At 41.3% G+C, this 27750-nt stretch overlaps 1 protein-coding gene across 14 annotated transcripts in view; it reads right to left on the bottom strand.

Annotated features, from left to right (window-relative positions):
• Positions 1–27750, bottom strand: part of fbrsl1 (fibrosin-like 1) — a 294403-nt gene that overhangs the window by 96353 nt on the left and 170300 nt on the right. For 10 of the 14 annotated variants that reach the window (XM_086169947.1, XM_086169952.1, XM_086169939.1 and 7 more), the window contains exon 5: positions 12524–12553. The exons of the other annotated variants lie outside the window; for them this stretch is intronic. In XM_086169947.1, the coding sequence (XP_086026073.1) occupies positions 12524–12553 (30 nt within the window). The remainder of the gene's footprint in view (positions 1–12523; positions 12554–27750) is intronic. 14 annotated transcript variants of the gene reach the window in all.

The following is a 27750-nucleotide window of genomic DNA, read 5'->3' as shown; positions in this document are numbered from 1 at the left end:
CTTGACTCCCTTTCAGAGCTGAGCACAATGAAGAGAGAGCTGGGTCAATGGAGGCACGGCGGCCCTTTGCTGTGAGTGTGGTGGGTCCAAATGTATAATTAAGTAACGAGAGTAATCAGTGCAAAGGCTCAGTGCCCAAGATCTCTCAGGAGAGGAGTGAGGAGGGGGCATTTCTATGCTCTGTGATTCATCCTACTCTTCAAAGACAAGGGGCTGAACAGGAGCATTTGCTGGCGGAAACTTTAAAGTGAGGCAATCGTGGTTCGAACCCTTAGTTTTACTGCTGCCTGCATCTGTGCGGAATAAAAATAATTCATAGAATTGTCTGGGCTCCTACAGCTCATTCTGAATCATTTTTTTTTTCATAAAGGAATAGAACAAAATATAACCGTTGATGGCCAAATACAATAAAATGAGACATTCAACATGATGCTCGCTTTCTTTTCACCGGCGGGATTGTTATGTACGATTTGTGCCTTATCAACAAGCAGTGAGAAAGGGTTACAGAAGGGAAACAAAACAAGTACCACAATCGAGTCTGTGGGAAAGGCAATAGCTTGTAAGCTATATTGTCCTTTCATTGTGTGTGAATATTTGTCATACTTAAAAAAAGATGTATGTGTTGTTGTTTTCATGAAAGAGCGGTATGTATTTTAAGATAATACCACCATATACAAAGTATATTATTTGTCAATATCCACGAGGAAGGTTTATATACATATCATCTATTTTCAATGCTTTTTTGCATCATGCTATTAAAACAAACTAATCCACACAAAGAGACTCATCTAACTTGTGCTTGTCAATCTAAGACTTAAGTGAGTATTTTCCCACTGAGTAACGTAGCAGCATATTGATTTAGTTTTTGTATTACTAAATATTGATTTTATTCAGAATGGCATATCCACTCAGAAAGGAGGCGGCATATCCTGTATACTGTATATATATATATGCATGCAGTATGTACATTATGCCTCATAAAATGAATTACAAATATTATTGAGAATTTCTATGCATGTCTTTTTTCCTCTTCAGATTGTTTTCAAATCCTAATTTCAGGGCTTTGGTATGTCAAAAAGACTTTCTTTACATAGTGCAAGGTGTTAAAAAAGAGAAAGCGGCTTGGGCCTCTTGTCAATCAATTACCCATTCAGGCTAGAGATTCTGGACAAATGAATTGTTAGACATTTCAATACAACTTGTTAAGGGTGAATCGCAGCCTTAATCACCACGCATTTGATTCCCGGACCCTCTGGAATTAGTTTGGTAGAAACAATATTCCTCTTCAGCTTGATCCATCTCGTCCTTTGCCCAAGACCCCACGAAACCAGCGTTAATGTATTTTTAGCATGCAGTGGATCAGATGACTCCATTTCACAGCAGTTCTGAGTTCCTCTTTATTACTTGGGATGACTTTAAACCCATGGTAATGGAGATGAACAACTGGCTTAGTCAATTCCCTGGGTGCATGCTTGGCCTTGTTATTGCAGCAGTACCCAAGACACCAGAGATGGGGCCTCATAAGGCTGGGGCTGGCAGGGAGGAAAAATAATATCAAAAGAGCACAGCATGGTTCTTATGCTTTTACAAGAAGCATGCACTGCAGTGGAGCATAAAGAGGACTATAGCTCAGAAATAGGCAGCGTAGCAGGGGAGAGACAGGCAGGTAGATGGAGAACAAAACAACAGTGAGAACAGGAAAGTGTCGGGGATGATTAGATGGAAGTGTTACAAGAGTTTTTGGCAGTACTGTGTTTGATTGGCTGGTGAATCTCTTTGCTTTGGTCAAGTCGGAGAGAAGAATACAATAAAAAGTGTAACAGCGCAATGTTCGTAAAAAGTGTGGGTGTGAAAACAAGTCCGTATCACCTCGATCCCTCTCCTTCTCTGGATGTTCATGGCGGGGAAATAATTTCCATCGCCGCTATCAGAGAAAAGAAATGCTGGAAATGCAGACCAACAACACCTCGGGCCTTCCTGAGTAGAAAATCTGGTGGTCAGATGAAAGTTGGAAAATCGCAGAGATACTGTATGCAGCTCACTAAGCTGTCTGACAGGAGGCATGCCTCCAGTGGTTTGTGTGTCTCATACAAGTTAAAAAAAAAAAAACAAAACAAAAAAAAAAAACTTCCTCACTCCTCCGAGGCAAGTAGCGAGCGGCAACATCTGCACCTGGCAAATGGCAGCTAGGTAACAGGGGACCAGCTTCAATGGATGGCCAACCCACCCTGCCTCCCACTTCTTGTCTAGCTCTCCCTCCGCTCAGCCAGCACATCAGACTGATGTGTTTGACATTTACATAGCTTTCAACACTTTAGAGACAGGAGATTTATTCCACTCGTGGCCATGGCAGGAGACAGGCCTCGACCTGGGCCGGCCCCTACGGCGACCCTGCAGCTCAGCCCTGAAATGGAGCAGGGCCAAGTCGGGAAGACCATAAAGGGAAAATGAGCGGGGGAGGTAGAGAAGCATGTCTCGATTCTTCTGGACATTCTCTCTGGCATATTCTGATAGACGTGCAAGGGGAAGACAATAAGCGTTGCGCATCCCGGAGCACATTAAAACGACCGGCCAAATTAATCACACAGTTCCACTTGTCACACTCGGAGGACAGTCTGCCATGAATTCTGCCTCAGAGACAGAGAGATAAACAAAGGAGGAACTTGCCCGGACTATGCAAATTCTGGCACAGCATCAACAAATGTCTGCCTGAATACTGATTTTAACCCTGTAATCACTGCAAAATAAAATAAAAAATACACTGAAATAAACGGCAAAACACAGTTCATACTCTAAACATATTAAAGAAAAAAAAAAGGAAATAGCACAAAGCACATGTGTTGAACTATTTCGCTGTGATTAAATATTTAGTTCCTCGTCAGTGCGGTGCAGGTACTTTTGCGCGATTGCATTTCCATCTCATTGCCTGGTATGTTACAATATAACTACGTTTTTTTTTCCGCATCCTTTAAAAGAACTCAGATTTACAGCTATACTGTTTTTTCTGGCTCTTTAGTATGTGATTACACCTACATTTGAATGTCAAATATTACATATATTATATTTTTATAAATTACAAGGACAAGAAAAAAACGGCAATGTATGATGCTAATCAACCAGTACACTGACAAGAGCGTGGGAGAACAGCCACTAGCCTTTATCTAGTCAACTATTTTAAAAGGAAAACCAAGAAAGCAACCTTTTTACCAAGGATAAGTGGTTTGCCAACAAAAATGGGATCCTTGTGGGCATGCAGTCAGTTCATCGATATCTCCCCGGGTGTGGCAATTACTTTGGCAATAGTCTGGTATAGAGGCATTAAGCTGAGGGTTTAAGTTTTCCACAGGTCAACTAAATCAGTGGATACTCGCCTCGCAATGTAACACGGTCATATTCTCAAACTGGCTTGGATGATGCGATATATATTCTATGTGTTGATGAAGGCTTACATTAGGGAATAACGCTGGTCTGCTCCGTTTTTCATTGAATTGTAGTAGTTGTAAACAACCAACATGCTTGGAAATGTTTAGCTAAAAGACTTTGGTCTCTACAAACATTATTTTTGGCAGGCTAACATTACAACTTCTTGGTGATATCCCCAAAGCTGTCTTGCTGAAATACCTACAAACATGACATTTGTCTTATAGTGGACTAGTAATGGATTTTCCAAAATGTCCGTCCCATGTTGCTCAGGACTGTCTGAAACATGTGGCCATTCTTGTTAGAACAGGAGAATTTCTAAACCAGGAGGCCAGTCATGATGGGAACTGGAAAATGAATATTCTACTGAATACACAAAGGGTCCGATTTATAAAATGTATTTTGGTTAATGTAAACAAAGTTGACTGTGATATTAAACTGAATTTTGCGAGCAAAGAAACTGTGGAATTTGAATCCCTTCTAGAAAATAGCATTTTTGAACTTCTACCCAAACCCCAGTGATCCAAATTGAATGATCCAATTCTTACTCGATCCTAACTGTATTTACATCATAAAACATCACATCTGGTTGTAGTATCAAGCTTTTGACAGCGAATAATGTTTCTAAAAATGTTTTCTTAACTGCAAACAAAATGTTGCATTTTCATTCAACATGGAAAGTTATATAGAGGAGATGTGGTTATTTCATTTATTTCAATGTGATTAGGTAGTTTTAATGTTTTGATATGATTAAAAGAAATGTCCCTATCTTTTGGGATATCAGTTCAGGGACTATTTTGGTGAAAGCTGAGCTTTTTAAAGAGGTAGAGAGATTTAAAAAACCCAGATCTCTGAGTTTGAGCACAGAGGAGTAATGGTCCATTTAGAAGAAGTGTCTGGACCTGGTGGAACAACACCAATTTCCTCCGGCAATTTCCCCCCTGCGGACATCGGGATGAGGTATAGGGACAAGAGTGCCGTGGCCACTCTGACGGGGCATGAAATCAGAGATTTTGGTCCATTGGCAGACCTCCTGCCAAGCCTCAGACAACAGCAAGTTATCTGGAGTTTTCTTCACATTATGGCAGAGCCCAAAGCCCCACTTTGTCTCAGCTTTTGCGATTAGTCTACAGGACATTGCGTTTGCTTTAACTCAGACCAATGAAAATTGGGGAGGGAGTGTGTTTGTAGGTCTGTGTGGGGATAAAAATCTAACTGCATCTGGATGACATTAAGATTGTTGTGAAAAAAATCTCTTTAGAAGCTCCAGATAGCCATACAATTTCATGGTCACTCCACACCTAAACACTTGAACACAAAACCTTAATAACAGTGCAGTTGAGCATTTGCACCACAAATGTTAGGCTTTAAAAAGCTCACAAAGTATTTAACTCTTCCACGTTCAAGGAGAATTTAAAATCACGAGATTGCTCTTGACCCTGCTAGCTGCAAAAGCGCCACCTTTATAAAGTGATTTGATCACAGGATCAGATCTATACAGCCATTTGACCCTTGACCTCACCAGCAGGCAACATAGGAAGTCAGCTGATTACGCCGGGTCAGCCAGGGAGCTCTGGATTAGGAGAGTATTGATCCTAGTGAAGATGTAAGCTCCAGAGGGAATGGGATGGAGAGAAAAAGCTCTGCTGGGTAGAAATGGTATCGACCAGCAGAAGAGGCCTAGACAGGCTCTTGTGTAAAACCATATTTGAGCTGGGGACCTCAGAGTTGGCTGTGTAAACAGAGTGATGGCTTCAGCAAAAGCTCCTTTCACAGAGGCCAATTGAAAGAGAACAGCGAGGGAATAAGAGTAAAAGAGGATTGGGCAAGACGAGTTTAGAGAAATGATCTTTGCATTAGCCAGACACACATACGCCCTTGGTTTGGAGCCGACACACTTAAGAGAAGAGGTAGTGGGGGCCATGTAGGCCATGTAAATCAGTCCAGGGTGAGGAAAGATATAGTCCTGACCTGGGGCCAAGCTAAGCAGACTTTAACATTACCCAGAGTCCATGTAAACAGCATCGAGACCCGCCGGTGCTTTACTTCATATCCAAGCAAAGTATGCGGTGAGGTCGTGCAGGAAGAAGGAGAGGAGTGTGTGGACAGATTGTGGGGGATAGCGGTGGGGGAGACTTGAGGAGCTGTTCCCTTCCTCACTAGACTGGAGTGCCGTCTTGTCATTTCCAACAAAAAAATCTCTCAGTTCTCACTGGGGGAGGAACAGAACCCATTGGACTGCTGGTGTGATCCTCAGAGTAGTTTGGCAAGTGAAAAACAGACAGTAATGGCAGACGTACGAGGGAACGGGGAGCATTTATTCAGCTAAGACACGGAGAAGAAACAAACCAAAATCACGAAGGAAACGGGGAATACGAAACCGTGTTATGGATATCGTTGTGGGAATAAAATGAGGACATAGGTAAATGAGAACGAGAAGGAAAAACCATGACTGATTTATGGTTTTGTTTTGGAACTCGTCTTCCACATTGCTCCCTTCAGCTTCTTCTAGTCTCTTCTGACCGTGTAACTGTAGCTATTTCCTTATGTCCCTTTCAGAGGCGTGCGCTCTCTCGTGTACACACATATAAAACACGCCAGAACCTCCCAGTGTTTGTACATGGCCCCGGGCCCAATGTTGCAGAGCTGCCGTAGCAGACACTGGGCATTGGAAATTTAAGTCGGGCATAGGAGAAATTAGGCGAAGAGGCAAGGAAATGGGATGTTGACTTGAACTGGCCCTGGGGGCAGCTGAGAGTCTCCCTGTGCAGCTCTGTTGGCTGCCTGACAGTTTGATGGAGCGAGTGGAGGCTTCCCCGTGGCCCAAGCTGCCGTCTACAACACTGATGTAGCTCAGTGAGGAACAGATTGAGCCTCCAGGCATCGCTCTCTGCTGCTACTCTCTTTCTCACTCCCTGCACTGCTCCGACCATCCCTCTCTCTCTCTCTCCCTAGCTCGCTAAACCTGTCAAACGGCACAGAAATGTATACACGTTGCATATGCATACATATAGATATTATCACGCACAAAAAACTGCTATGCGCAAATGTAAATACCCAGAAATTACACCCATAAAGACATCGGCTTTGTCTTATCCCTCCTCTTCCCTATGCTGGTAATGTGATGAGCACTACAGGTGCTATTTACTGAGCCCTGGCCAAGACATGGGGGTGAACAGGGGGAAAGTGAGAGGCAGAGGGAGGTAGAGCAGGGGGCTGGCAGGCCACAGCCATAATGAAAAGTATCTGGCAGCAGCCCACTGTGTGCTGGTCATGAGAAGCATGTGCCGCCGGGGGGCTCTACTGCTAATTTAAGGGGGCAGCCAAGCGTTTCACGCTAGACTTGTCATCAGGCCAGAGGGGGCATTCATACTGGGTGACAGCAATTGCAAGAGGGTGGGTAGGTGGTTTAGAGTGGGGGTTTGAGGAGAACTGGCGAAAGCTTTAGTCCCCCTCCCCTCCCCCTTGTACCTTCTGCCTCCCCTCTGCAATGATCAAACGTTATTGCAGTGAGGGTAGAGAATCACAAATGGATGTCCTGTGGCAACTACTGGGACTGAATTCACCTTTCGTCTCTCCTCTGTTCTCTCCTCGGGTGGTCATTCGTGGCGCACCTCTTCCGCTCACGCCTGCTGTCTAAACACGATTTCATTTTTGAATCTACCTGGTTAACATGATATTAATTGTGTTACTTAGTTGGGGGCAGGGCTCTGCCGCCGATCGGTCAAACTCAACGAGTCGTTCAAGCCGAGGACAAAACATCGGGCTCCCTGACCTCAAAGTTGCTGACGCTCCACTCCTCCGGTTTAGACAAAGAAAACAAGCTTTTAAAAAGTGACGAAAAGCTTGGATAAACATGCTAAGAAATAATCTAAAATTCAGCATGTTACAAATTACTTAGCGTACGATCAGCAGATTACTCGCAAAAATGGAAGAAATGACTTGAAAATCTGCAGGAACTCGAGCTGACGGCCAAGAAACTAAAAAGGCTCATCAAAATTTAACATTAGAACAACTTATGATGGGGAAACATCATGGAATACATAGAAATCTACTTAATTAGGTTAGCCTTTCACAACTCATACATGAACTGTGGTGTATACGATTTATTACAGGGCCTGGGTTGATGAAATATTCAGTGAAACTCAGTAAGGCTCAACAGCACTGTAATTTATAGTCTCCAAAATGACCTTTAACATAAATAAACACCTCTGTCCAAAAGATTCAATAAAACCTGAACTTTATTATCTTTATGATGTGAGACTTTATTGTATGGCAGCTATATTCTAGTGCATTATCTGGAACCCAGTGTACCCAATGAATCACAAGTGTCTGAGTATATTATAGTCATGATGGACTTGAAAAGTCGGACATTGATTTATTTTGAACGATACATAATTCTTGTTACGATGTGATGACGGTTAATTTATCCGAAACAAAATGAGCTACAAAAACAAACCATTTCAATGGAAACATACAGTCATAGATTTGCAATTAACTATACATTAAATTCTTAAAATGACAGAGAAGCCTAATTTTTGTCTTTTTTTCATCACATAAGTGGATGACGTGAGAGCACCTACCTAAAACATTCTAAACGGAAGTAAAAACATCTTTCTAATGTTGACAAATCTGTGTTACGCTAGCCTCAGAGTGTCTCCTCCATCTTTACGCCATGTCACGTACTTAATCGGAGCCTTTGATTTGCATTGTAATTCTATCACCGAAATAAATGGACTCCAAGTCACATGACGCCACTGAAGAGCGCGATGAGCGTAAAAGAAGAAACACCACCTACACTGGAGATCATACGAAAATGACAGCGTGAAACCCGCAGTGAGATGCAAGTGAAGACCATCATCTACTGAGCAGTTGATGAGAACAGCTGGCCGCCTGAAAAAAAGTGTCTGGTTCCAGTCTGTCAACCAGGGCATGCAAGTGAGATCAGGAAGTATGAAAGAAGTGTGACAGAATGTAGATTACCTGATGTAGGCAGGAGTGATTAACCATCTTCCAGGAAGAAATGTGTTTGTTGCCGCTGGAAGTAGCTATCGCACAAGAAAATACAGGATGGATATGAAATAGAGAAATAAAAAGCTATGAGGGGAAGAGAGTGGGAGAAGAGAGGCAGCCACACTACACATCTTTGAGCTGTGAATAATTTAGAGGAGCACAAGGGAGACAAGATGAAGATGAACACAAAACACTGGCAGCGTTTGACCTGGAGCTAGAGCTACATCAGTGCACATCAGAGAGTGGAGAGTGTTCTCCCTCTCTGCCTCTACCTCCCTCAGTCTTTCCCCCTTTTCTAGGTTGCACTTCATCTGCCTTCCTCTGTGTCGGGTAGGAAACAGCTGTACGCTATTCTTGTTTCGCCTCACAACCTATGAAATTCAACAGCAGGGCTGACAGCATCCTAAAGATTTTTTCATTTCTTTGCCAGACACGTTGGAGAAGTGAAAAGAACTTTATGCAGAATCGCTGTGAGTACATCCAGGCATGACAGGGGTGGGTGGCTGCGACGTTTGCCCGAGATCTGCCGGCGTGCCCGACGTCACACAGTGAAAACGGACAACTTCACGCATTTCAATCTTGATTTGAGCTACCTTGAAGCCGAGCTGGATAATCAGACAGTTTTGGCACAACTGAATCAAACCAAAGACCGATGATGAATTAGAATAATGTGGATTAATTTGATTATTTCAATTTGTTTTGTTAGTCCTCCACAGATTATTCATGAAGGACAGCACTCACTGGCTGCATTGATGTGCAAACCGTTTCAAAGCCATTTGTAACCCATATTATTGTGCAATTTTACATTGTCTTCTAAAAACTGCTGGCACAATATAATTTATGTAATCATTAATTAGAAGTTAATAGTAAATGTAATTTCCAGTATAATGGCTACGAATATTAAATGCAGAAAGGCCGAGTGGTGCGCAGCCAAGCAATGAAAAGTGTGAAAGCGGCAGTAAATAATGGTTGGCCTGCTATTAGGTGAAGAAGAGGTTAAGCAGAGCTCATTCATGCCGCCTTTGTCAATAGACCATGAATCATCTCACCTGCTGAAGTGTTTGTCTATGTGTGTGTGTGTGTGTGTGTATGAAAGGACTGGGTGCTGTGTGTGTCGGAGTGACAGTTGGGCGGACAGAGGGCAGTCTGATCAACCCAGAGGGGAGGGGCCATTTATTATTCTAATTAAAAAATAGTGACAGTAGAGGAGCAGGGAAAGAAAATGCAATTAGATAGATAGAAATGTATCAAGAAATGTAGTAAAACCCTTCATTTGGAAGAAAACTGAGCAGGAATTTGCTCGATTACGTCTGTATCATGAATGAAAAACAAAAATGGCAACTGAAGCACCTAGGTAACTTAGTCCCCTCTCTTTGTTTTCTCTTTATCTTCCTCCCTCATACGCCCTCTCGCTCCCTCTCCTGCTGTCTCCTGCTTGGTCTGTGTGGCTGATATAAATGGGACGTCCCTTGTTTGTAAATGTGCCAAGTTGTGTGCACCGCTGCAGGCTGTCTATTATAAACAGGCCTCTGGGGCAGCTTTCCCATATGGTGTCACATATGGCACTCAGCAGCATCGATTAATGTTGTTATAATACTGATTTTTATGAGCTATGCTTTCACTCCTATCCTCTCTTTTCTACCTCTTAAAAAGCCCGCCGCAACCGCCAGCGCCACTGCCACCTCCACCGCCGCTGGTGCTTTAATTCTCCAAAGTAACTCCCTTCAATAACTCAAATCTTCAGGCGCCTGACTGCTGAAAAGGGGAGAATTTGAAAGTTTTTCTGCCAGATTTCAAAGGTTCCCTCCAGCTGTAATGAACGTCACTCAGACTACGACATTGTTCCCGCTGTATTGCAGAGGAGGAGGAACATTATTGCCAACGTACATGATCTTTGTAGCTTCTCTAAAGCTTAGACACTTTGATCTGAGACACAAAGACGGTAACGTCGAACAATTATTAAGACGGAAAACAATGACGGGATTAAAATTCACACACCTGCAACCTAACACCGCATTTACACAATCTATTATCGCTTTGGCCATAATAGGCCAGATTTAAGAGCTTTTAGTGTGAGTGTGACAGCAAAAATCTAACTGTATTCATGCACAAAGCCATAGGCTGAGGGGTATAAAAACAGAATCTGAGGGGCCTTTTTGTTCCCTGGTGCCTTTGGTGGTGGATGTGAGAGGAAAGGAACATGAGCATAGCAAAAAGCCCTGGTTTAAAAGCTCCAAGTCACACCAGTCTTGTCAGCGACACCACAATTAGAGACTAGATCACTGGCACTTCCCAGTGAGAAACATCTCACCACCACTCCTCATTGGAACTGTTTCGTTTGAGGAACACACTCAAAGCAGGGTTTTAAAACGTTGCGGATGGCTAATCACTCTCAGGATGAAAGGCCCTGGTGTGTTCGTTTGTCTCTGCGTGGGGAGCTTCCCTTGCCGTTTCTCTGTCTCTGATTCTGATTGTTTTTGTTCGCTTCTTTTTTTTTTTCAGCAGACAGGCAAGCTGGCAGGCAGCACTGTTTGAAGGTACAGTCAGACCCGAGTGCAGGCCTGGTGCTTTGTTGTAATATTTCCAGCAGCACAATCTCATTACTTTTTGACGTGGGAGATGCATGCAGGGGCGGATTGTCATTTCACGCTGTCAAAAGTTCCATGAGGGAACGGAGACAGGAATGGAACTTCAATGACCTGCATGCCTCTGGCTCATCAAGACCGAATATATTGAACCAAATAACACAGATACAATCCGATGAACCGGATCCTCGCGGATGCTTGTAAACTTAATGTCCAGTCCCCAGGAGTGAGGAATTTATCTCCACATCTGGAATGTCTGAAATTTGATCTATTTCACAGCCTCCTAAAGCTGTCGCTGCAAGTCTCCTGAACCCAATTAACCTACGAACATGTACATCCATGCAATAGGTATACGTGTAGCTAGGACAAACACATCTTTTTATTTTTAGAGGAAAAGCCCCGAGGACAGCGGGACGGCGACCCGCACCTCTCAAACTTTTCGAGGGGATGTTTTCACATGGGACCATTATTGACAGACCCTACTCCTTTAAAAAACTCAGTGGTGTCCCTTGAAGTTGATTTCACACAGAGTTCTTTCACTCCACAGAAGAACTTTGCTCTGTTTAAGAAGCTGCCAGGGACTGATTGAAGCACCTAGTTACCATGCGAATCCTAGCCTGTTGCTGTGGTGACTGTCCCAAAGTGCTTCCTGGGTAATTTTCGAGGTCACTGGTTTGTGCACGCCTATGTGGTGCAGATGGGCCCACCCTCATTCAGGACCCAGCAGGAGCTCTTTCATTAGGCTCAGTGAATGGCCTCATTCATCCCCTTCACCTCAATTGGTCACACTGCGTCTCTGCAAAGGACCCAGGACAAACTTTTCTCTCTTTCTACTCCCTGATCTTCTATGCACCACCCACCTTAGTCATGCTCCCCTTTTGTTTGGGAACATGTGCTGCCTGAAGCCTTGGGCATATCTTTGGCAGCAAAGCACCAAAAACTGACCAATATGTGGACTTAACTTAGACACTTTCAAGATTATGAAAAGAGCTACGCATGACTCATGCCCGACCTCTGGAGCAACATATGAATATTCATGAGTATTACATGTTTTAAAAATGAAAAAAATGGATTTGAGCTCGACAATATGAGTAAAGCATGTCCTCAAATGACAATATTTAAGCCGGAACCTTTACTATTCCAGCAAAGTTCAGCGGCATTCCATCCTGCCTTGCCCCTGTCTTTTTTTACCTGCAAATGTATGTACTAAACCAAGCCTACTGGTCTGTTCCTCCCAGCCTTTTTTAGCTTACAAGTGAGTCTTGGCCTGGCCTAGTGAGAAGTGACTAATTGTCTTGAGTGGTTAGTTGGGTTAGGATAAGAGTTACTTCAATTTGTGACAGTGTGCCTGATAATTTTGTTTCTCCACTCCCCTTCTTCCCCTCTACACTGTTCTCCTTCTTGCTGCAGATTTACCCCAACTGCTTCTCAAACTACTGAACTGCAAAATTGAGTGGAAAGCAGACACGATTCAGAATGAGACCTGGCATCGTGGACACACTAACCTTGAGGAGGGCCACTGCAGCTGGCTGCACCTAAAGAGATGGAGACAGAACATCAGCCATATTGGACTGAGGAGGTTCAAAATGAGGGGTGGGGGGTTGGGGAGGAGGGGGCGGGTCGCAGACCAAAGGTGAAGAGGAAGTGACTGGTCCCGGAGAAACAAAATTACAACTTGACAGAGCAGGTCTAAATTAGCACAAAATGTGTTTACAATACATGCTGCAAAATCACAAGTATCCGTTATATACCTAGACTCTTTCTAAGGACTCTGTCTTGTTCATTTGTTCCAACATTCATTTTCAAATATACCGTACGTTATGCACAGCCCACTTACATTAGTACATTCATTAATGAACATTTGCAGCATCTATCACCCATTGCTTTTGAGTTGAGTCAAACGCAAACGAAAGAATGGTAAAAAAAAATACTTACTGAGGAAATGCAAATTTTTTGTGGAATGTCTGTACCACATGAATGACTGGAGTGTGCTCTTTAGCAATTCCAACCAAACTAGCCATCATAATGAAATCAACCTGCGTAGCATCACTGGGATTGAATCTGAGCAATCAATTATTATGAATTACAAATACACTAGCTGAGGTTTAGATGTGAACAAATGGTGCCTTCGTTGCATCCTGATGATATTGGTGCTCTGAGCTTGTGTCCCTGCACGAGAGATTAGGCAGGTTTGTACTCTCCCAGGCGGGCAGGGCTCCCCCCTCCAGGGTACCGTGCTATCATTTGCAGGAAAATTACTTCAGTAATGAAGAATCCAGGCCCATAAATCCTTGTGGCCTCACCTTCCTTCACCGCCCAAGTCTCGTTGAAGAGCTAGTAAAAATACCCTTTAAAAAATTCATAGCGCAATTTTGCTCAAATCCCTCCCAGCAAGCACAATTATGGAACTTTCATCTCAATTGATTTATGTCCTGGGCTGGGAGGGCGGGAGGCGAAGCTTGGACAAGGGCGGGGGATCTGAAGGGTTGGGCAAAAACAAGTGGTAAATCATTGTTTTTAAAAGGGAAGGTGCAAGACATTTTGACATATTCATTGCTTGTGGTTTGCAACACGGGGAAGAGAAAGGTGTACCAATAAGTGGAGGAGGAAAGCAACATCTGAAGATGTTTGACACGAGGAGGAAAAGGAGGGGGAGCAAGGAACGGCATTCCATTTGATTAATAACACTAATCAAATTATACAGTGTTCCACTGTGCCCTGAAATCTGGGGCCATAATGTCCTCTAATGGCGAGGTTCATGGAGCTAAACTTCAGAGGGAAAACACGGCACTGACTGCTGCATGTCTTAATGAAGGCAGTAAAACATCCATTTCCAGAAGCCATGAAATGAAAGGCAAGATTGTAGATGTGCACCCAATGGCTCCCTGACTGCACAAAAATGGAAGGCTGTTAACACAAAAGACAGTAAGAGACAAGGAGAGAGGGAGAGAAAGAGAGAGAGAGAGAGCAAGAACTTATGAAGAGATATAAAGAGAGAATAAGTGAAGAGATTTAAAGGGCAAAAATGCCAAGAGTAAGGGGATATAAAAAGAAAAAAGATGATGAAGTGAGGATAGAAAGACAGATTGGTGGATGGTCTCAGTGCTTCCTTTCCATAGATGTTCTCTTCTGGCATGAAGGCAGATTGTCTGCTGATTATGGATGAGCCAGGCCGCTTTACTATATCTGTTTTACTTAGTACGGCTTACAGCAGCCACAATTCATCATTATTTGGCTACAGATGCACCAGAACATGGCATTCTCCTCCTCATCGATCACTATTCCATGATCCCAGTGAATGCCTGTCATCCATCCATCCATCCATCCATCTAGAGCTGTGAGTGTAATGCTTTAGATCACATGCGTCAAACGCAAGGCCCGCGGGCCGAATGTGGCCCGCCACTTCATTTTCTGTGGCCCGCGAGAATGTCTTAAAAGGTCTGATTGTCTTAAAACAAATAAGTCAAACTACATTTCCCACAATCCATGCCGTTCTTGTTATCCGCCAAGTGACGGCATCAAGCCATCAGACTGCAGTGGATCCACATCGATGGCATTTTGAGAAATACAAAAAAATAGCTCTGGATAGCCAGGAAGAGAAAAGTTGATGGCTTTGAACAAAGTTAATGTCAGTTAGTGTTGGATGACATTTTTCTTTATTCACTTGGATAGTTTGATGGAGTAATAGGGTTTTCTTAACCTGATATGATAAAACAGAGCAACTAGTAAAGAATATTTTTCACATCTATGCAAATGCATATGTGACATATTGGATTTGAATGAGTAACAAATTCAGTTATTTAACATTTAGGAGTAGTTACACAGATCTTATGTTACATTCAGTTACATTTAGAAACATGTGGCCATTTGGCGGAGACATGATGCTGACGTTGTCCTCGGTGGAAATGAGTTCAACACCCCTGCTTTAGATGGAAGGTTGTCTTGTTATTTCCAGACATAATGCCGGTATATAGTTTATTCCCATTGTTAGCTCCGTCGACGGTATAGCAGCCAAACCTTCGGCCGTATAAATAAGTGACATAAATGAACACTAAAGAGTTTGCATTAAATTGCTAGATTATACATGCTCTGATCAAACAAAATCAGCTTTGTAATCTTGAGCAAAGCAAATGTTGTTCATAGTCCTTGGGGCATCTGGAAAGCAAAGAAAGAGCTGTAGAAACACAGACTGCTATTGCTATTATTATCATAATTACAGTTGTGCTTATCACGTAAACAGCCTCAATCAGAATGAAATACAGTTTCATTTGGAGAAGCTTCCTGTTTTGACTGGCTTGAGTTTGCGAACCACACACTTGGCTGGCATGCAAAAAACTCAATCAGGCGCAATTACATAGCCATCAGATAGAAATGTAATTGATTTGAAAGCTGACATGAGATATAACTACATTACAGTGGAGGCACAGTGGGGAGCCTCCTTAGGGACAGGGCCTACGGGGAGCTCATTACTGCCAAGCTTTGAATTATTGAGTGCTAAGGCAATGACATTGAAGAATAGAGGTGGTTGATTGGCTGTAACAACTCAGCAAGTGTTTATCTCAACTTACAGCAACCTAAGACATCTGAAAGAATGATCTGGCTGAATATAAATATTGCAAGGGATAAAGTTGTAATAGTTCATAATTGAAAGGGTTCAGGCCAAGGTACAGACTGAGACAGCTAATCTTGCTTTATGCTTCAAAGTGAAACATTTGGAATGAGCCGACAGGCAAAAAGGAGGACAATTCACCCTATGTTTTCTTAGTTTCCATGGCGATTACATATATTTGGTGAAGGATTAGGGTTCAGCTGAAAACTGACATTGCACAGTTTGACAAGAAAATGTCATTCTGTGTTTCATTACAACAGGAGCTATATAACGAGAAAAATTTCCAAAAGAAGTAGCAAACGATTGTCCAATGAATTAGTTTGAGCATCAATGTTTGCAGTGAAATTCACAGAATTTGGGAGGTTGAAGCATGATTTTATCAGTGACAGGAAACAGTTTTTAATTCATTTAATGAAAAATACTGAATACCAAGGTATAAAATCTAATATATATATATATATATATATATATATATATATATATATATCATTGGACAATTTTAGTCAATTGTGTCAATTTACAGTATTCATTCGCACATTATCTTACACATCACATTTCATTTTTACCAAATTGACAATTTTTTTAGTGACCAAAATATTTGATGTCCTCAAAGTTTAAGAAATAGATAAATTCAAATACTTTGCATATGAATATGGAATAAGGACTGAAACTGGATATATTCTACATATTTGATTCTATCAACTTTTGGAAGGGTCATACCTTGATATTGTCGGTTGAATTAAGTTGGGATTTGGCAACAGAGTATGTTTTTTGTTTCAGAGAGAAAAAAAATATTGCATTGACATAAATTGAATTTTTTTTCAATTGACCCTCCCTTTTTAAATGACCAAAGCAAAACTTAAACAAGGACGTGATGCAACATTGTGAGATGGGGTTTTCTGATATTTTCTTTAATCAAACAAATATAGGCAGTTCTGCTCCCTGGCTTGCCTTAAATGAGCATAACACTCATAAATAACATTAAGAGAGATTCTGACAAATAAAAGACTCATGCCATATTAAACTAACACCTGTGCCCTTGGCAGTAGTTGTCTATGAGGCCCAACCTGATTCAAAACAGTAGTATGAAATGAGGAATAGGTGTTTGACAGGTATTAAATAATTTATTTGATTTAAAAAAAAGTATTTTTAAAGCATTTCTGCATTTGACTGAAATACTGTGGTACATTTGGGAAACGGGTGAAGAAACCCATTGCCTTAAAAGCCAGCCTACCCAGCCTTCCCTGAAGTGCAAAGCAATGACTGAGGTGAGATGAAGATATAAGAGACTGGAGAGGGGCATCAGCATCCCAAAGGAAACTGGTGACTGCATACCTCTGACAGATCTATGCCCCCTAGGCTTTAAGCTACTGATCTTTCCCTCTGTCTCTCTCATTTTTTTTTTCTAGCACTCATCTCTCCCTTCACACGCAGCTCGCCTGTTAGGTTTCTCGCAAAAATGAGAACTCAATTAATTCAGGCAAAATGAGGACACGGGAGGAGGAGAAGGAGGAGGCCGTGAAGCCCGGAGAGACAGAAGAGAGGGAAGCCTAAAAGAGCTGCTCGTCGCTCTGAGGCCTGGAAACAAGCAAACAGAGCACGGGGTGACCATGCTTGTGCAGTCCTGAGCCGAATAAATCCTTTGGGTATTTTAAACATGGCAAATGAACGAACGGTCCTCATACAAAGGGAAATGATGGTTAAATACATAGGTCAATCAAAGACAGACAAATAGGAAAGAACGTGAGTCTAGGAATGATGAATGGTCTGGCATACCCTGCACACTGTTATGACATGCATGAGGATTGGAGTTCATTGATTATTAGCAATCATGCCATGTTAGTGCTAATTACGTAGATAGAAATCACGTTTCTGTAAGAAATAATGACACTTATGAATATGCGATTTATTTGGAAAAAGAACATTTGTGTTGACATCATGCATGTGACCTTTAACTTCTGACTATGCGACAATGAAAGACACAAAGCGCAGTCAAATTGGCAAGAGTCATCAATCTCGTGCGGGCGCGGTCACCAGTTAGTCATCCTGCTTAATGCTTGTGATATTTAGAGTTCACACACAGCTCAGCTAATTTTCTCATAGCCCTGGAGAAAGACCAGCTGGTAGCAGAGTCTGTCACTAGGTTTGAGGTCACGCACGAAAGCACGTACACACACATACACACACACACACACACGCACACGGATATACACATAGTGTTTGTGCCAGCAACATGGGCTAAAAGTTGCCATTTCGATCACATCCCTTTTTTCATCTCCACTGTTGTGTCATGTACACAAGTACTTACTATGGAACTACAAACAAAAAAGAAACCATTCCTTTCAAAATGTCACTTGTCAAGTGTTGTTTTCAGTGCAAAGATGTTATAAAAGTAACCACTAACCCTGACAGGAGTATAACTCTTATAGTGTACAAAGATGTTTTTATATTCAATCTTGACTACAGCACATATATTATGATTTTTTTTTTATTTAAATGTATTTATTTTCTTCTATCCAAGCACTTGGATGGAGCTTGTAAAACAGCGGTACTGGACCGTTCCAAATTTTCAGCAAGGGGATTGTTGCAAAAAATGTTTCCAAGAAATCGGTCTGTCACTAGTGCTTAGAGTGATTGAATAGCCCGTAAACAGAAGCAGCATACTTTCTTGATGCTCTTGGAAATTCTGATACAGTTGTGCTTCCAGATGATGAAGTAAGGAAGGGAGGTGGGGTGTCTAGGTTCATGAACTGAATGAGTGTTGGAGTTTTTAAAATTTTTAAATTACCCTGTCCCTGCGCTTGGCTTGGTCTCTTAACTGAGACTGCCGAGTAAAAGCACAAGACTGTTGAGCAAAGTACGTCAAACCAGTCATAAGACACCCTTGGTCAATGGCTGATAGTGTTCCTCGCATTAGCCCAAATTAAAATTAGATCTATCTTTAACAATCTAATAAAAAACAGATGACACTTTCCCTCATTTATGCTTTCCATCTTCTCGGCAACCCCTGTGGAGAATAAATTCTCCTTTTTTCATGGAGCTAGTAAAAGGACCTTTTTATTTGTACGCCAGCATCTTTCCTATCTGTAAAATTTGTCACAGTCAGAGATCATTTTTTCCAGATCTATGTCCAATCAAGAAAATGTGGAAACTGCAGATAGTCTTGTTAATGGTGCAGGTCGAATTTGAGGCAATATTAGCATGAAAATGAATTAAGCACACAATTTGGCACTTGAGTTAAAGGCACGTATTTGTCTCTTCTCTGCATATCAGCTGACATTGTTACTATATCAAGCCCAAGGACATTATACAGTATTAGTGACATTCTAAAAAGGACCCTGGGACCTTTAGTTATTGAAGACTGAGGTCTGTGTCTGATGAACAGTTCAGTAGCATGTATCTGTTACTGTAGGAAGACATGTTTCCTGCTTTGTTGAAAAAAAAAAGCAAAAAGTTTTGCTTAAAGTACCTGCACTTTCTTGCACACAATGTCATTTCCTCTGTCTTGTCAGCAACAGTACATACATCCGGCAGTGAAGTGATTTTTTTTTTTTTATAAGTGCTGACTACTTCCACAAACTTTAAGGGGGAGAGGTGCAGTTGGAGTTCACATGGTGCAGCTACAAGCAGTTTGTGAAAATGTGAGAAAACCACAAACTGTGTGCCTATTGTGCAAACATGTAAGGTTTTTCTCGCCAAGTTTAGTCAAATAACGACACAAGTTTGAATTCTGACATCTAAAGATACATCTGTGAAAGAAGTTGGAGAAAAAGTGGTATAAAACCACTATCCTAAGATAAAATAGATATCTCAGTTCTTCAGATTACGGTAATAATGATTTTCAGAATGTTATGGTCACAAATGTATTTGACTTTGAACATTTTTCAGCAATGATGTCCAAGTAGTGTTTTGGTTCTTTGCAAAGTGTCCTTTATGTTTCTTTTAAAATATATGCTACACGGTTTAAAATGTGATCAAACAAACTCGGGTCATGATTGGACATAAAACACCTAAGGCTAATGTAATTAGTTTAATGTGTTGCTGACTGTTTCTGTTAAACCCATCCAATCATCTGTCCTGACACTTCTGTTTCAGTGAATCAGTGTTAAAGAGAACAAAATAAAAACATTGAAAAAAAAGCAGAACTATTTGCTGAAATTTTAGCAGAATAAAATATGTAATGAAGCTGCTCTCTGTAAAATCTCTAGGTAAATTTTCCCATTAAAACCGCTGAAAGCATTTTGTCAAAAAATGTTCTAAAAATTCAAGGAGAAATCAACTATTATAAGATTTCAGGTGTAAATCAACTTTGATAGATAATGATAACCACTACTACTTACATACTTGTAGAGCAGACATATTGTTTGCAGGTATCCTGAATACCTTGACATAAGCGGCTCATACTCTAACATAAAACACTCTGCACCATTTTGTTTTGGTTAGTCCTCCTGAGGCCATCTTGCCTCCTCGAAACCACACCTTGGCATTTCCTCTAATCCCCGGAGAGTAAAAAACGCAATGTGCTGATAGAGCAGCGAGGTGACTGCAAATCTGATGCCCCCCGAATATGCCTTTTACTAATTTGACTGCCTTTCTCCTTTTCAGCCTCAAAGGTAGGCCTCTAATCAACTTCTGTCCGGCTGCGTAGCGGCAGATATCAAAAGCTGCATCAGCTTACAGTGATTTACATGTTGCGTATTGCACACAGCTAATTGGCTTTCAGCTGGCTCTGGCAGAGTAGATTACATCAATGCGTGGAGCTGAAGAGTATCAGTTGACCCAGACTAATTATTCATAAGCCTTTGTTATGATGCCTGCTGCTCCAGTAAGGTCAGGAAAGAGCAAAAGAGCAGTGAAAAAAAACAAACAAAAAACCTTGTTAAAACGGACACCGTCGGGATCTACGGTAAACTGAGAAAAGACATCTGATGCCTTGAGAGAAAAAAAAAATGCTAGAAAGAGGATTGCAATTTCTCTCCTCTCCCCCTTTCTCTTGCCGTGCCATTGTGGTGGTGGAGCATTACGCCTTTACATCCCCACCTGCAACTTGTATTTGAGCAAAGCAGGATAATGTGGATTAATTAATGTGGATGCAGTGGCTTGACTGAGAGGAGACTTTCAAATAAAAGCACACTGAGCTTCAGCAAACACAGAGAGAAATTTGTAATAACAGTCGTTATGACTCAAATACGCTAGTTGTCTTGTCTGTGATGAATCCACTAAAAGCCACTGTAGAACAAAACTATAATTTTCCACCGTTTGGATGGGGACAACTTAAGCATCTACCACACAATCTTAAAAATGTCATGGATAAATTGGTGACTGAGGCTGAAGCGCAATGGTAACCGTATGGAGAAAAAAAGGGCAGGAGAGTAAGAAAGGGAGAGAGCAGTCAGATGTGTGTATGCACAAGTACACTCACAAAAGGCCAACTCACGAGCAAGAACAATTGTGTGGCAATTAAAGGCTAGAGAGAATGAATGCTGGATCGGTTACAGTTGCTGAATGTTAATTACAGTGTTTTACGGAATTGAGGAGATAACGAGTTAGCGCCTGGTGACAGCAGCGTCTCGTCCTTTAACGAGAGCTGGGGAAATTTATGAAACTTGAGATCAGGGAAAATGAGGCGTTACTGGCTTGTCAGATGCTCCCGTGCTCACCCGCCTTTTGTCCTAATGAAGGCAGACACTTGTTTCTCTCTCTTTTCCGCGCGTTCCAGTGCTGTTAGCCTGAAATGATTATTGTTCATCGCGGAAAGGTAACATTCGACAGACAGGGATTCTGAACGTGTTCACTCTAAATATCTTATCATGTCACATCAGGAACGCTATTTCCCAATCAAATGCTATTACAGTCATCAGGTAGAAAAAATGACCCGCATAAGGTCATATTACTGACAATTCCGTCTGCAGCGGAAAACACAGCCTTAAAAATGTGAGCGGCAATTCATCTCTGGGTGCCGTAGTAAAGAGGGATCAAGAGCCTGATGAAATCCTCAGGGTTAATATGGTCATGTCGTGAAGGCAGGCTTCAAATTTAGGTTAATTGTAATATTGATAGAACTTAAATACATTGGCAGAGATGTTTGAGAGGATTCACAACTTGGAATTTAATCAAATCCTGCCAGAAAAAAAATTCAAAATCCCCACAGTGATTGTTCAAGACTTTACAAGGGACAAATATAGGTTTATACAAGTTTATACTCTGGCAATAAACAGGTAATTCCTAAAAACTGAAAATAAGAAAAGGAATGTGGATAATGTTTTGTTCACCAAGTTTCCAAACAAAAGCATCTGTGAATAGTTCATCTATAATTAGCCATGTGAGATTTTTCTTTATATTTATAAGAAACTGCACTTATTGATTTACCTCTTTATCCTTATCTGCGGACCCGCAAGCAATTGCTGTGGTGGGAAACCCCTTTTGTTTTTCCTTTCTTGTTTTTAGCTGGGCTGCAACACACATGAAGTGGGAGACTACCGGAGACCAGGACGGCCTCTATAATACCACATAAAACATAGTTGTCCAGAATGTCGTTGAAATGTCAATAAAAATATATGCCAACCAGTTCAGTTGAAATGTGAAGAGCTTGGTTAATCCTCGGCAAGCGGCATCAAACCATGGAATACAAACGCAGGACCGCTTAATGTGAAGGTTGATAATGTGATAGAAGTTTGAGTGTTGCAGTTGATACGGACATGCAAAGCTTAATTTACATCTGTTAGTTATTATTAAGAATTGATTATAAATGCCTTACTTCAAGATAAGGATGTTCAGTCCGACGGACGAAATAATGTAAGAAAAAATGGATGTGAAAATAGCAAGAATATTACCTGCAACAATACACTATTCCTTTTAACCACTGGGTTGCAAAACATAACTAGAAATACACTAAATTGTAATATTCTCATGCTAAAAAAGGTAAAAAAAAGAAAAAAACTAAACTATGGTTTTCATCTATGATTTGTTCTAAATTCAATATGAAGTGGTGTTTTACAACCATCTAAGGCAGAGGTGGGCAGTTCATTTTTACAAGGGGCCATATGGGAAAACTGAACGCTGTTGGAGGGCAGAACCAACGATAACAGAAAAGCAACACATTTATGTAACAGGAACAGAATAAATGTTTTGTCATTCATGTTCTGATTGACCTCACACAAGCCGGACCATGTGGCCCAAAGGGTCACATGTGGCCGCCGGCCGTAAAATACCCAGATCTGTTTAGGATATAGTCCAGTTCTGTTTCAGCTTCCGTTTCTGTTTCATATTCAGTGTTTGGTGCTATGTTGATCAAAAAAAAAAATTCAAAAAGATCAAAAGTATAATTGTGACTCTACAGGGTAAACGCATGTGAAATTAAATTAATCTAACTTCGGCATTGTTACACCATGAGTTTCAGACCTGCAGCCGCACTCCAAGAAAGCATTATTTGCAGTTGACAGCAGATTGGATGCTCAAGTTACTTGATTACAACCTTGAAGCCACAATGCGAAATATGGGATGGTTTTGGTTGCAGCTCAAATTTAAAAGAGACAATTACAAGAATATTGCTAATGAGCCACATGGAGCAGCACAGACTCATAACAACCTTTCTTCTTGTCTTGTTTTTCAGTCTGGCATGTGTCATAAAGTCACTCTGCACTAGTTAGGTTTAACCTTGGCTTAAAAAAGAAAATATTAAAAAAAAAATACATTTTTGTGCATGTCAGAAAACTGGTCATTCCCTCAGGTAGAAGTTTTGACTATGTGGTGACTTCTGATTTAAAAATGATTAAATTCAATGTGAAGTTACCCCATATATCTCTGGTGGAAAAACTCCAAATACATATTGGACTACATGTTGTGTATAATCTGAGTATTAGTGGACTTAAAAAATTCATTCATATGTTGTGGATATAAATACTGTAATGTAGAAAACGTTGCATCTGGACAGATTAATAATAGTACTTGCAATCAAAAAGTCAATGTAAGCAATCATTGGCAACCTTAGGAAGTTGAGGAAGAGCCTGGTGCTTGATAGTTTGCAAAACCACAATTTGTGAAAGACAAGCATTTCAGATTGTTTCTTTTTTAATGTTAGAAGAATTTCTAATCCAGCTCCTATTCCACTTGGCATGTCTTTCTTATTTTATATAAGGCGATAACCTGACATTGAACCTTCAGTTCACGCCATAGAAGTCATTAAATATCTAAGTAAAAATAACATTGATGCCCAACAAACCTGTGATGAATAAATACATTTCATTGAGCATTTAATGGCCAAGTAGGAAAAAAAAAGAAAATATTATTACACAGATTCACAAATTGAAAAAGAGCTTACTGAAGCATTTTATTACTCCCTGAATGGGTCACAGATGTCCCTTAAATAACAACAGCATTCCAACTTTCCCCCCGCTGACCACTTTAGTTGCTCAGCCTCAAAGTGGTGACAAGGCCCTTGTTAATCACACACATTCAGCTATTGATGCAAAGCTTTTAAGTGCGACACAGTCTGTGAAGATCAATCATAAGACAATTTATGCTCCTCCGTCAGGTTTTGGTTCATGCTTTCTGCATGATCACACATAATGCAATCAGATTTCTATTGACAGAGTGCCTGCGCTATAATTAGATTTCCCTTTTACTCCATTTTCACTGTTCAGTGTACACCTGCCTCACAACCAGGGACTGCACAGTGTGTGCCAGATGCACTGTAGCATGGGGAGCATCGGCATCACCTTGAAGTTGCTGGTGTCTTGCCTTTTGAGGAATGTCAACAATGCAGTGAGAGGAAATGGGAAAAAAGAAGGGGGGCACAATTATAAAAGCTTCATTTCTTCGGAGAACCATAAAGTCTCGTCCCACAAGGGCAGCTGAGCACAAATCAATTTCTTTCAGTCGATTACAAGCACTGAGGTTCTAACCTTCATTTGTGAGTCTAATACTCCGCCAGTTATGTAGAACACATACCAATTAAGCAATTCTGCTGGAATAAGAGGGCCGTGAACTGACGCGATTATGGAGGCCGGGCCCCTGGGGAGGTTAGTTTATCGGCTCAGGAGAAGGGGGAATGAGGGGAGCGGGACAAGGGAGAATGGGGGAGTAAGATGGCAATGGGTAGAGAGAGATGGAAGCCAAGGAAAAGTAATTTATTAAGTCTAATACTCTGTGAAATGTTCCCATGGTAATAAGGTGGGGAGATTGCGTTAATATCATGGAGACATGGAGAAAAGGTCACTCGATATCTGCACCGCCCACCGGGGTCGTGCTGATGGGAGCTGCTCAAACACATCTGATAATGCTCTCAGCATTGTCGCACCGCGCCAGAGGTCGAGAGGATGGGAGCCGGGGAAAAGGCGGCATTTGTGGAAATTGCGCCGACACGCCAATATGCGTTCTGACACAATTCTAGTCGCCGGCCTATGATGTTCAGACTGCGGTTTGATTGGTGGATGGAAGAAGAGACACCAACTCAAGGCTTATTGGGCAAATGTGTGGCACTGGGGCATAGTATGTTCTCATTTTGCGGTCATTCATACCCGTGAAGAAGATATAAGCCGACAATGGCATCCATCTGATTTTCTTGCTGCACACAGGTACATAAAAGAATTCAAGTTAGAGATGCGCGCCATTTTTCTATTGTGGAAAGCTTTGGCTGATGGCATTTTGCTCAAGATTTTAAAAAGAATGGCTGTGCCGCCGCCGCCGCTGAAATGTGAAGACCACCACATTGTCATTCACAGCTGAGGTGCACCTTAAACGCTGCCCTCACTGGCGGAAGATTTATGGTAATTCTTGATAGCATGTGATAGAATGCAGTCCATAAAACCATGTGAGATATGTGTTTCTATGGTAACCTTTTCCACTATTTGCTAGACCTATGCGCCTTGATGTTTTACTTTTATTCTCTGCCTTGTAGGCACTGTCTATTTGGACGCCAGTGGTAGGAATGAGATGCAGATTTGTTGCAAAACAGAGACACAGATGTTTCCTCATTGCCTTTTAATCTCCTATTCCTTCAGCGCCTGGTGAGAAACGCTCCCCCTTAAGAATGGTAATTGGACAAGATGAATAATAAACAAAACGAAAGCAGGCTGATGTTTATAAGGAAAACTAACACTTTGGTATGATCAGGCTTTATGCCTGTTATCAGCACGGAGACAAGCTCTGAATTGTGCTCCTGGGAATAATAAGTGACCGAGCTTGAACTATCTAAGCTCAAATGAGGACATCGATGTGTTCAGGCATGGCAGGTCACACCCTATTCCTCATATTTGTACTTTTGAAATTATCGATTCTTTGACAGTTTTTTTTTCTAACACTTTTATCGGTTGATGCTGATGAAAAAGGCAGCGCAAATGACTTGATCCTTCTTTACTTCACTCGTCCGGATTTTCATTGTTGGGCTTTGACACGTTTACCATATGTTGCTGTAAAACCAGCTGGATTCAAACTGCAGGTTGGTGGATTCATTGCTTGTAAATTGAACATAATGATTTCATTAAGTGCTGCCTGGCCTGATGTCATATGGTGAACACTTTTCTTCTTCCTCCCATTTACCCAAACATCAGCTTCCATATCAGGAGGTGCTCCATGTGTTTGTTGACAGCTACGAGATAAATGCGGAAATTTGACACTGTGTGATATCGGAAAACCGGCTATTTGCATGAAAAGTCTGTCCCTCTCTCTCCCTGGAGAGCTTTATTACAGGAGGATATTTCAAACGCTTTCAAATGTGCCAAACATTTACTTTGATAACTCCATCAGATGGCTCCCTGGGTTTAATGGTAGCAATCTGAGAGAGCTGAGGCACATGCCTAAAGCACAGAAAATAATGGCGGCAAGAAATACAAGGAAGGGGGTGAATAAAATCTCTTTGAAAAGTTCATAAATAATGCACCTTGCACACTGGAGAGTTGTTGCCTATTTAACTATGCATGCCTCTTTCGGGTCTCTGTGCAGGCAGAGACACAAACACAGCATGTATTGTGGGTCAACATGACAGCACAGGAGGTGGACAACCTAGGGCTCCATCAATCCTCTCAGCCTTGGCCTCCCACCCACGTGGAGCAACCCCTTCCCACAGCAAATCTCTAGCCACAGGAAGACTGCAAAAACTACTGTAGTTTCTGTGCAGAGGTACACAATGACAAGAGAGAAATTCAGTCAGCTGGATAGCTTACATTTAGGCTTGGAGAGAAGATGTGAGAATACTGGAGAACCACAAAGTCAAAGACCAATTATACAATTAATGACCAATGAAGTCTGATCTTTTTTATTTGACTTGGTAGTAACTCCATCAGACTGTGGACTCTATTAAAGTCTGCATACGATTTGTGCCAAGAAGACAGAATCAAACAGATTCGGGAGTCAAACTGTAAAATGTTACATGAGACAATGACTGAAAATTCAAGTTTCAAGATGAGGAAAAAAAAAAAAAAAAAGAAGCAGAATCTCAAACAAAAATATAACAAAAAAGTCATCCAAGCATTGCTTTAAGATTTTCATTATCTGCCATAGCAGAATTTGCTAAAAAATGCAAATTATATTCAAGCTAATATTTAATCATGGACATTTTCTTCAGTCAACTCCGTTTGACAAAATACAAGTTCTAATGAATTCATCCACAGTGCAGCACTGGCAGAAAGAGCTGAAATGTCAATGACATTTCAAAATGCTTTTTCAACTAGGGGTATTATTAGCTTTGACTAATTTCATACCCTAATGCGATCCTCTTGTAGGGACACTTTAGTACAATTAATAAAGCACATATAATAATTAGGCGCATCATAATTTATAATGTTGAATGTCTGGCATAGTGTTTGGGGGCCTGAGTGTAGAAATATCTACTTTGATTTACAGTATAAAAATGAGGTACACATTAGTAGTCACTCCATATCGTCTCTGCTATAGTCCAACCCCTATTTCAGATTCAAGTTTAGACTTGTTATATCTGTACAAATGCTTGGTGTCATTTGCCTCAAATAATTTTATACAACATAAGGAGTTTCCAACAGGCAAAAAACAAAAACCCGAGATAACATGAAAAATCTAAATATCAGCAGCATTAGAAGAGATTTGTATTGGTTGCGATTTCCTTTTGTAACTTCAAGTAAAAGGCATGAGACAAGCGATTGGTTAAGC

Source organism: Fistularia commersonii, chromosome 22 (genome assembly GCF_037954325.1).
Source record: "Fistularia commersonii isolate RoL2024-O1a breed Wild chromosome 22, RoL_Fcom_v1.0, whole genome shotgun sequence".
NCBI classification, from domain to species: Eukaryota; Metazoa; Chordata; class Actinopteri; order Syngnathiformes; family Fistulariidae; genus Fistularia; species Fistularia commersonii.
This window is presented reverse-complemented; position numbering and strand designations above follow the sequence as displayed.